We start from the raw sequence: 11,304 nt of genomic DNA, 5'->3' as shown, positions 1-11,304 counted from the left end.
TTTCTAATGATCAATTTCTGCTGTTTTTCCTTTCAGCATGCAAACAAAAATGCAACTACTGATCAGCAATCACCACAAGCTCATGATCTCATTGCTTTTCTCTTGTTCTGCTTTGCCTCATCCCAGCTTGTCTCTAGCACCAGCCTTGTGCTATGACAAAAATGTAATTGATGTTCTATAACAGTTTGGTTCTGTAGATGTTTGGTTCTGGAAGAAAGATTCCTTGTAATGACTTGTAAGCATTGGAAGGGCAGTGGACACTTGAGCCACAGAAATCTGTTCACAGTGAAATCTGGAAAGGTTAACTTTATTGTTTGCTTTGCTCATGTATATACAAAACTTGACAGTTGATCATCCATACAGTAAACTGAAAATATGAATTTTCTCAGGAATTCTAGACTGCAAGAAACATTATTATTTTTCAAGTTCTTCACTCAGTTCTTTCCGAATCTTTGCCTCTATTTTTGAAGTATCATATTCTCTCAGCATGTCAAACTCCAGCCACGGCTGGCTCCACTTCTGTGCTGCTTTCATTTTATGTTCTGGTAGCTCAAACTTTATTCCTTTTATATTGTATTTGGGTCTTTCCCACCGTTTTGACCATGGTTTAGGTTTCATTCGTACCTGCAGCTAGAGTGAAAGATTAAAAATTAAAAAAACACAAAACAATAAAAAGCTATGAGAATTAGATTTTCGATTGTAATCTTAGCAAAAGGTGACAACTGCTGCTCTAGCAGGAGGGATGTAAGAGAATACTGACCAATCTGTCAGTGTCTTTACTAACTACTACATTATGACTGTTATCATAGTATCTTGTAAAACTTTTTAATTAACACTGTCTTGATTTATCACAGAGTCCTTAATTGAAACGTAAATTGAAGCTAACTCATTTTCTATAGTCTTGCTCCTTACTAAGAAAAAAGAGAAATAGCATGAGAGGGAAATGGAGGAATTATCCTATAGAGTTTCTATACAACACTCTGGCAGGGTCTAATGTTTTCTTCCTGAGATGCAGATTTTAGGTGACTTCCAACTTTCTTACCTTGTATCCTGACACCAACCACTGCTGAATCAGTAACCACATTAATAATAACATTCCTGTAAGAAAAGCTTTTCCTTCTGCACAGTTCTACAGAGGAATGTGGAGGCTGCTCCTCTGTGTGTGTCTTCAAAATTAACTCGAGAGGAAGATAGGTGTTTGCATTCTTACCATTCTTTCATTACAGAAATGACACAAAGACTTACTTGATTTTACCTACTTTTGTCACTGTGGCAACTGATGTAGCAAAGAGCTGCTACAGCCTGCCAGAGTAACAGTCATAAATGGAAGCTGTAAATAATCTTGTGCTTTCCCACTGAAACACCTGGCTCCTACCTTGTTCACAGGAATTTCGTCGTGGTCCATACGAGGCACAGGTTTCATATTGACATCGAAAGTGCTGTACTCAGGGAGGGCATCTCGCAGGTACATCAGGTTCTCATCCAGCCTCTTCTCCAGCTTCAGCACCTCGATTGCCTGGATTCGAGGACTGTACAGTTCATAACAGATTTCAACCCCTTAAGAGACAGAAAGCCTGGTTTAATGAACCAAATTCAGGAGAAACACTAACACTCAAGCAGTACTGCTTCAGTTACACATTCCTGTATCATTCTGCAAACTGCTTTTTAGTGTTCAGAGCACTACAGTGCTGTGTGCACTGTGCACACTTTTCTTTGTGAATTAGATCTTTGATACAGCATGGCTTAAGAGACTTGAATGGCACAAATTCAAGGAAAATGAGTTTGGGTTTTAAACTTTTGTTTTGGTTACAGTGGCTGTAAATTATGCATCTCAGTGTAGGTGTAGTGTGTATGAAGAGACATCAACTCCTTTCATACTTGCCCTCAGAACTCCACTATTTGCACTGCCCCTGATTTTTTGTCATAATCCAGAATATGAACCTGTGATAAAACTCTTCTAATCTGTTGCTTGTTAAAACAGTTCACACCTACATCCCTGTTCATGAAAACACAGTGCTCAAATTGGGCTGATACTTACATAGCAGCAGCCAGCCCAGGCTCAGACATAAGCACAACCATCACAGAATGTCTGAAAATTACAGTACAGTTCCATGCCTTCAAGTACAGAGCACATCAACATTTCTATGTACACAACTTCAAACTTGCACAGCACTCTAACAGGCAGACTCATACTTCCAACTTCAGTCTGCTCTTTTCCTCCCCACAGACTAAATTCCTACAGCATAACACATTTTTTGTTAAGCACTTGCAGCATAATTACCACAGCTGAACCCCCACCTTGGTCTTCTATGACATTCCGAAGGACAAAGGTAGCGCCGAGTCCTTTCCCTCCCCTCTGAATGCAGATCCCAACAAACCGCTTGGATTTGTCACTGGCGTTGGGATCTGCAGTCGTCACAGCGAGTACACTGCCTGCCAAAAAAAATGGGTTTAAATAAACAGCCTGTCCCAGTTAATATATACCAAAATGTGGGAAGAGTCAGCCAAAGTGCATCTATTCAGGTGCATTATGAAAATATTTTTGTTTCCCATCAAAACTGCCAGAAACAGAAAATACTGCTCCTGTGACCAGAATTGATACATGTTGAAGTGGTACTGAAGGTTAACTGAAACTTTCTTCATCATTTTTTTGCTCTTCCTTATGCAAATTGAATATAATTAATCTAGCAGATTTTTTTTCTTTAGCTGTACTGGTAAACCATATGCTTAAGTGCCAGGATTGAAAAAAAACCCACATAAGAAACACAGGATTACTCTTTTAATGAACCAGGATGTAAATATGAGATGAAAATACAAAGTATTACCTACAGAAGCACATCCTAGTTGATCTAACACACCTGAGACTTTGTTTTATGCTATTCTACATATGACCACACTTTCTAACACCCCACACAATGTAAAATACTGACAGAATTATGAAAGTTTTAGTGCTGACACTGACCAACATAGAATTCTGGGATGTTGAACACTTTTCTTCTCTGTATCATATCCTTCCTTTCTATATAGTATTTAAGAGGATCTGTTCTCCCTCTGGGAGGTATAAATTCAGGGCTCAGGAACCTGTAAGAAAAGCCAAACTTTTAGAAGTATGAAACAAAAGCACTTGCATAAAAATACAAGACAATTCCAAATATTTGGCCTAAGAATTACCAGCTGTTGCCTTTTCAGAGATATGAACTGCAGTCTATAAAGTCACCAATTTTATTTAATTATTGTTTTTTGTTATCTAAAAGGAATTTTTGTGGGGTTTTGATGTTGGTTTTGGGTTTTTATGTGGCTTTTTTTTTGTTGTTGTTCTTTTAAACAGTTTTTTTTTTCCAAACCAGTAATGCATGCTGTTTTCAGAGCAGCTGACTGAAAGAGGACAGTTCAGTTAGTGCTGTCACAGCTTAGAAACAGGTTATTTCATGGTTTAAGTATAATCCCCATGACAGAACGCTTACTATTTGTTGTCTTTATAACAACAGATATGGAAGACTCTGTTACAGTTTTCACAAATTGATTCTACAGGACATACCACATACATGTCCTTTCGTGTTATAGAAGCTTAAATGGACTGGTAAAACTATTTTCTTCTACCAAAAAAAAATAAAAGAATTTCCCCATGGCCTGGACCTCAGTTATTTGACTGCTGAGTTGAGTACACACTTCCTGACATGGACTGGCTTGAGCTGAGAACCATTTCCAACAGATATTTGGATGTGTTCACTCTGGTTTAGATGGCAAGACCACCTGGCCTCAGAGCAGATGGATGAAGGTGAACTCAATTCAATTGTACAGATGTATCTTAAAAGTCCTGGGTCTGGCCAGGAAGGAAGTGCCCAACAGAGAGGAGGACAAATGCAAATCTGCCCTACAAACCTTATGGGAGCTATGGGGGCAGCAGAGGTTCTAGCTGGTGCTGGTGCCCACAGGCAGCAAACAACACCAAACCTACTCATGATCTTCAAAGTGAGGTTTTTTGGAGGGGGCAGATGAACAATACAGTACCACCACTCTTCTTCCAAACACAGCACTGCAGTTTGAACCACTGGGTAACTTAAAGCAGTGCAAATTTGGTTTACAACTCAGAGAGGCTGTGGATGCCCTAATCCTGGAAGTGTTCACAATCAGGCTGGATAGGACTTGGAGCAACCTTGTCTAGTGGGAGGGGGGGTTGGAACAAGATCTTTAGGTCCCTTCCAACCCAAACCATTCTGTGATGCCATGGAATGGGTTGAGGTGACATCAAAAATATCCAGAGTGAAGGCTATCTCATGAAGGCTACCAGAGCTATCAGGTCCATGTCCCAAACAGTGATGCACACTCTCACAACTAGCCTTGAAGTCCAAGGCAGACACAGGACCTGTGTCCCTGTCACCCCTGGCACGCTGAAGAGATGCCTTTAAGTAAAGAGATACATTTAACAGCCATCATCTCCCATGTTAAGACAAAATATTTAAAAGTATTTACTGCTCTACTTTTCCCCCCCATGTTTTGTTGCTCTCAGAAACTCCAGAAACTGCATTTTAGAGTGTTTTGAACATATTTCAACACAAATGGTCTTTGCTAGATTTTACAAACTGTGTTGGGTGAGGTTTTTTTGGGTAATAATGCCTCGACTCTTCAAGCAAATGCTCACCAGCCTGAGCACAGCCCAGGTGAGGCTCTACAAGCTCAGGTGAGCAGTGGGACCCCCTCACCTCCTCTCCTCCTTCTGCGTCTTCCTGTCAATAATGACGGGCTTCGGAGGCGGCTGGAATTTCGGTGGCTTTCCATCGCTGCTCACTCGATACCCCGATAAAGAAAAACACCCTGTAAAATAAAAAAAACCAACTTTTAAAACACCCGTGATTTCAAGTTGAACCGCCGCCACCAAAGCAGGACATGGCATCACAACCCGCCCGCCAGGCCAGGGAGGGCAGGAGTCTCCTCCCTCCCCCCCCCCCCGCTCTGTGGGCCGGGGAGGGCAGGAGGAGGGCGCCGGGCAGGGGTGAGGCTCGGGGGTGCCGGGGGGTGAGGGCGAGAGCCCGGGCGGTGCTCACGGCGGGGCAGGGCGATGGCAGCGCCCCTCGGCACCAGCCTCCCACAGGCGGCCGCCATGGCGGCTGCGGCGCGGCCCTACGGCGAGCGTGGAGGGACAAAGCGCGGAGGGACCGAGCGCGGAGATGGCGCCGCCTCACGGGGCGGTGCTAAACCGGAGCAAGGTTCGGTTGGGTGTCGTGGGGGAAATTGCTCAATGGCTTCTCATCCCTAGAAGTGTTCAAGGCCGGCTTGGATGCGGCTGGTGTAGTGGGAGGACGTTAAAGACCCTCCCAACCCTAAACCGCTCTGTGATTTTAGGATGAAGGGAAAGAAAGCGGCCCCTTTCGCCTCCACCCTCAGGTTTGGGGGGTGGCAGGAGGAGGGGGCAGGCGCTGTCACTGGGCTGGAGCTGGCAGTGCATCCCCGGGATCAGCGGGAGCACAGCTCGCAGGAATTCCTTGGACATCCCAGGGATCCACCGCAGCTCAGGATTCCTGCCTTTGCCACATGGAAGTGGCGGTACGTGTTCCAGAAACACACTTTCTGCGTGTCTTCATGATAAAACCACTCAACTAAAAATTTTTTTTTCGAGGCCATTGTTATCTCTGTCCATAATTCAGATATCCTGCAGTGCCAGTGCTTTTCACCAAGATTAGTTTAGAAAGTATTATATGCAAAAGTGCTTTTTAGGTACTTTTAAGATGTTCGTGGCAGTCAGGTTTCCTTGGCCATCAGTCTGGATTCAATTAATGCCTACAGAGGCAGCAGGAAGGTGAATTTTAAATGCAAGTCTATAAATAACATCCCTCTGTTTAAAGTTCACAGAGATTCACTCAAAGTATCCCTGACCCCATGAACTAATTAGATCCATCATGTGGCTGTGATGTTCCCCCAACTCCTTTTATTGGTTGCAGATGACTGCCCAAGCCCTCACATTAACAAGAGTAATTTCCTACTTTGTGATCTGGTGCTTGGTTTCTTTACTGTGCTTTAGAAGACGATAAAGTGTGTAGAAGACTAGTCACAGTTTTTCTGTGACCTGCTGATTAACAGCGAGTTAATAAGCAGGATAGAGATGGGACAGAAGAGGGCACTCTGACCCTTAAAATACAAAAAAAAAAAATATCTCCAGCAGCACTGAGCACACCACTCCTTCTCAAGTTTAATCTTTTTTTATGTTCTTATCCCTTATGTAAACACTATTAAAAAGGTAGGATAATATTTTTTCAGGGGGTGAAGAATTATCATGTGGGGATAATTCCAATAACTTAATGGTGATCAAGGAGATAATAAAATAGCTGTAAGCTATGGGCTATGACTTGGAAAACTGCAGATTTGTAGCTCACAACTGTCTTTAAAGAAGAGAATTGGATGTTTCAGTGTCAGGGAGCCACTTTTAGCTCCCTGACTGACCACTGTGGATTGCAGGCTAACAAAACCATTTTGATGGTCTGGAACTGCCCTGAGCTCAGGGCTTCCTAAGAGAACCTCACTTCCCTTGAGGTGCCCTACAGGGCCCAGAAACTTGCCCCTCTGTATTTCCCAATTCCTTTGTGGGTTGTTGAGGCATCAAGACACTGGACCATGTGTTGTTGGATCTCTTTTTTCAGGAGCAGCTTTCTTGAGTTTGAAATATAGGGGCAAGACACTCACTTTGAGTTTCTTCATTCTGTCACATCAGAGAGAGCAGGGGAAGGGCTGCTTCCCTACTCTTCTTGCCTATATAACAAAATCTAAATATGGATCACTTTACAATCACTGGAATAGTGTGAGGTTCATAAATGAAAGGCGTCACTGTTCTCAGGTGATATAACAAAGGAGGGCAATGAAGATGGTGAAGGGCCTTGGGGGAAGCCATGTGAGGAGTGGCTGAGGGCACTTGGATTGTGGAGCCTGGAGAAGAGGAGACTGAGGGGAGACCTCATTGCAGTTACAACTTCCTGGTGAGGAGAGAGGAGAGGCAGAGAATGATCTCTTCTCTGTGGTGACCAGCGACAAGACCTGAGGGAATGGCCTGAAGTTGTGTCAGGGAAGGTTTAGGTTGGATGTTAGAAAAAAAATTTATTTCTTCATCTGGAGGGTGGCTGGGCACTGGGACAGGCTCCCCAGGGAAGTGGTCACAGCACCAAGCCTGACAGAGTTCAAGAAGTGTTTGGACAGTACTTTCAGGCACATGGTAGACTTGATGATCCTTGAGGGTCCCTTCAAATTCAGCTTATTCTGTGATTAAACAGACTTCGGTACTTCTCTGAATTAATTCTGACTGAGTTGAACATATTTCTGGTCCGTCCTGTCCAATCCTAGGGAAGCTCACTTATGGTTCCTTGCTACTCACATCTGAGTTTCTTTGGGAAGAAAAGCAGGACAGGTAGAAAATAGTGCTTAGTCTGCTCCTTTCTCATCTGTGGAAGTAGGATGTGCCCAAGATCTTCCATTGAATGCCATTCTTCATGTTTGAAGTCTCTTCCCTTACTTCAACACTCTTCCTAAGGTATTTGTTTCAAAACTGAATGTGGCAGTTCAGCAGTGATCACAGTCACCCCAAACACCCTCACTTATCCATCTGGACAAACTTCCCCCTCCAGCCTATTTCAAACTCAAATCTCTTTTGACATCAGCATTTCAGTGTCTTCCTCCCTTGATGTGTCCTTACAGATGTATTAGTAAAGTCAACAGGTTCTCTCCCAGGTCAGCAGTACAACTGATCCCTCTTTGCAGTTCCTCGCTAAAGATTTCACTGAACGATGGTCCTGCTCATTAGACAAAAAAAGGCCAATGTTTATGGAGGAACGAGACCTTGTGTTTTGCTCCCTGCATTCTTTGTCACTCTGAGCCATTCATTTTTGATTTCTGTGCTTCAACTCAGCTTTGTTGTAACAAAGCCTGAAGAACAGACCTTCTCTGACCATATGCTGCATTTGGAAGGTGAGGGAAGAGGACACATTTCTTGTGTGGAGGTGCCCAACAGATTTTACTGGCCTGAGCTTACCTGGATTTAACCTGCTCATGTCCCCAGGAATGCAGTGTTTCAGACCCAGCACTACCAGGATCAGAGCTGTCAGTATCACCTTCCAAAACAGTCTGCATTGCAGTCTGAAATCTCAGAGATTTCTTCTGAACACCTGAAGTCACATTGCAGCAGCCCCAGCACGGCTGTCTGTGGCCTGTCAGAGAGTGTGAAGAAGGGAGTGAATTTTCATGTTGCCCAAGGGAACATGGATATCTTTTTATAGGAAACACAGCAAAAAGTGGTAACACCTGCTGTGTCTCTAAACAAAAAGAGTTATCTGTGAGGGGCTAAGCTGCTCTGGAGATCTGGTTTGTTGTCCATTAGGGGTAGAGAAGAGGCAGCTGGATGTCCCCAGATTACCAAAGAAATTGAACTGGCTCATGGACGGTCTCTCCACCTCACCTTCTAGCTAAACTGTGCCCTTTTCAGAACACCTGTTAAGCTATTCATAGGTTCTATAGCCCTAGCAGTGGCTGGTGGAGCAGACACAGCTCCTTTCAGATTGTCCAGAGGTATCTGAATCCTTCAGTCTCTCTTGCAAACCTGTGTCAGCAGAGACAAAAGTCTATGCCTGTATTCCTCTGTGTCCTGTTTATTCCAAATGTCAAAGCAGCTCTATAAACTACTCTGGAAAGGTTGAGTACAGTGGAGTTTATTAGAACCTTTAAACAATCTGATGGCAGTTCCAGTCTTTATGGAAGCTTCCTTTTATTGAGATATGAGTTGTTGGTTAACTTAAGGTGAGTTGACCTAGCTGAAAATAATCAGAGAAATCCCAAAATATTGCTTAAAATGACCTCAGGTGCCAGGCCCTTCTGGATAGAGGAGCTGCTCATTAAGGTGGCCGTCAAGCTTGCACAATTACATTTTTTGCCTTACTGTAGAGCAAGCAAAGAGGAGATGGAGAGCTGTTCTTCAGACACAGCATCCCAGCACTGAGCTCAGGAAAGCGATGGACTGGAAAATCTTCTGCTGGTTCTGTCAAAACAGCCCCGGGCTTCGGTTGTTTTGGAGTGTGCATCCTGCTGGAGCCACATGCAGTTAACCCTGCCAGGCCAGTGCATGTTCTCCCCTCTGTACAGGGCTGGGGAAGTGGGCACATCATCTCCTCTGAGCCTGAGGCTTCCAGAGGGCCTCTGGCAGTGGCCATGGCTTCTGCAGCACATCACTGCCGTGTTCATGCACACCTATGCTCTTCCATTTCATTTTCCCTTTGTTGTATTCCAGCCCTGGAGGGTAAATTGTTAGTGTATAACCTGTATGGGCAAAGAAAAAAAAAACATGTGCCAATGATTTCTGTTAGGGTGCAGGGGATATATGAAATGTGAACTGGTCTGTTGGTAGCTTTGCCTGTGCCTCGGTAGATATTGGCTCTGTGTTCAGAGTCAAAAGTGTCTTTAAATTCCTCTTGGAATCTGTGATATTTTTAGATCATTGAGAATTTGATCTGTATGGTTTTGTAGTTTTTCTTGGGTCTTTTGCTCTTGATTATGTTCCCACTCAGAATTCATTTTCTTCTGGGATACGTGGCACCCTTACAGGTTATGGAAGGGACAGCAACACTGGCTGATGTCAGCATTTATAAAACACTTGATTCTCCAAATTTTCTGATTTATTAAGAAATTTTAAAGAGGAATTGTATCTAATATGAAATTTATTGAAATTAATCAGAAAATCTGTTAAGAAGACAAGTATATAATTGCTTTAGAGTTAAAAGAGTGAGATGTTATGAATTTGTAGAGTTATGAAGAGTATGTGACAAAGTAAGATTAAGTTCAGTAAATTTTGCCAGAAGTCTTTCCTTTAGGCAGTAAATTCTTAGGTCTTCCTGAGTCCTGTATGGGTCCTGATACCAAGGGGTGTCCTTGCCTCTGAGTTTCTATAGTCTGAGTGATGGAGGCTGAGTTATGGAGCCATTTTACAGGAAGCTGCCCCAGAAACACCATTAAACAATTAACTCATTGACTAGTCCAGGCAACTCCTTCAGTACTTATCTCAAACTGAAAGATGTATCTTGGATTGGGAGCATCTACCTCACTCCAGAAACTGGAGGTCTTGTCCTTCAGAAACAGTCTGGAACACCTTGAGAACCTAAAGAGACCATTGATGTGCCCCTGCTGTTTCCTGAGATGCTAAAAAATCCCCCAACTGAAATGGATTATAAAAGAAATCCCATTCATCTTGATAGGCAAGTGTAATCTAAAGACTGATGGGTGAACTCCCTGGTACCTTTACATTTCATAGAGTCAATATTTGTTCTTTCTCCATTTATAACCCCATTACTCTCTCTAGGTGGGCAGGAGATTTCAAGGGGGACCATTTGTTTTTCTTGATTAAAGCATTAAAGTTGGTGGTTTGTCATACTAAATTTTATCTACCATCTCAACCTCCATATGCAGGAGGAAAAGCAAGTAAATTTATGATCAAATTGCTCAAAATCATGGCTTCTCATTATTTTTAACAAAACAAATCAACTTCTGCTCTTCATTATGGTGTGACATTATTCTGAAGAGAAAATGTCTCTTGCATCCTTTGTTTTGCAAAAGCCCTTTAGAAATCATAACATTATTTTCCACTGCACTGGCTCAGCTGTGTGCAGTACTATTATGTGAAAATAGGTGGGAGAGAGAAACTGCTGCTTTGCCTTATGTCTCAGGTCTCACTTTGCTTCCCTCTGGACTCACAGCAGGGCTTTCACCTGAGAACTGGGCTTTACAAGCTTTGACTCTCTGCCTCTTCTACCACAGAAGCAGCAGCAGCTCTGGACACTGGCTTTCTAAAACAGCTGGAGAAGCTTTCAGCTCTCCTAGCTATTCACAGCACCATTTGTGGCAATCTTCTTTGGGTGAAAACTATACTGCCTCAAATCAGACTCCTTTTAATGGACAAAGTTACTTTTCCTCTACTGTCAGAAGGTGCATTTTACAGAAGGAGCATTAGGTGGAGACGAGCTGGTGTGCTGGGATAGATTCAGTGAACTGAAAAAGAAATTGTTTTACCTTTCACTGTGGGAAAGGAGAAGGGAATTTGGTTAGTTATGCATGTCCAAGATGGAGTTAGCAAGTGAAGCAAGAAATTACTAACACTGTAATAATAAATATAAGAGATTCTCCATGGACAACAATACCTGAGATTGAGAACAACCAGGGAAGGGCTGTGCATGAAACAGCACCCAGGGGATGAGTGCAAGACAGGGCAGAGTGCAGCACCAGAGTGTTGGGCAGGGAAAGGCTGGGAGGATGATGCTGGCTTGTCAGCCTTCACAAGGG

The 11,304-nt window shown here is 43.2% G+C and overlaps 1 protein-coding gene across 2 annotated transcripts; it reads right to left on the bottom strand.

The window, feature by feature from the left end:
* Positions 1–301: 301 nt before the first annotated feature.
* MRPL19 (mitochondrial ribosomal protein L19) lies at positions 302–5,128 on the bottom strand. 2 transcript variants are annotated; one of them, XM_062488434.1, is made up of 6 exons: positions 5,046–5,128; positions 4,704–4,815; positions 2,963–3,081; positions 2,299–2,433; positions 1,376–1,557; positions 302–630 (listed from the first exon to the last, which is right to left on the bottom strand). In XM_062488434.1, exons 1-6 carry the CDS (start codon positions 5,101–5,103, stop codon positions 415–417), a joined length of 822 nt encoding a protein of 273 aa, XP_062344418.1. In that variant the 5' UTR covers positions 5,104–5,128; the 3' UTR covers positions 302–414. The 2 variants fall into 2 exon arrangements, with proteins under 2 accessions (XP_062344418.1, XP_062344417.1); XM_062488433.1 differs by lacking the exon at positions 5,046–5,128 and having other exon boundaries at positions 4,704–4,916.
* Positions 5,129–11,304: the final 6,176 nt, after the last annotated feature.

This window comes from Cinclus cinclus, chromosome 3 (assembly GCF_963662255.1).
Source record: "Cinclus cinclus chromosome 3, bCinCin1.1, whole genome shotgun sequence".
Classification (NCBI taxonomy): Eukaryota; Metazoa; Chordata; class Aves; order Passeriformes; family Cinclidae; genus Cinclus; species Cinclus cinclus.
Note: the sequence above shows the minus strand (reverse complement) of the source record. Positions and strands in the feature narration are given on the sequence as shown.

What these genes read in the sequence shown, in the direction of transcription:
- MRPL19 (XM_062488433.1), bottom strand. Translation starts at nt 4,894, where the DNA reads ATGCCATGTCCTGCTTTGGTGGCGGCGGTTCAACTTGAAATCACGGGT. An exon ending in ACGCAGAAGGAGGAGAGGAG is followed by an intron (nt 3,082 to 4,703) that starts GTGAGGGGGTCC and finishes CTTTTCTTACAG; the next exon opens with GTTCCTGAGCCCTGAATTTA. An exon ending in ACGAAATTCCTGTGAACAAG is followed by an intron (nt 631 to 1,375) that starts GTAGGAGCCAGG and finishes CTTTCACTCTAG; the next exon opens with CTGCAGGTACGAATGAAACC.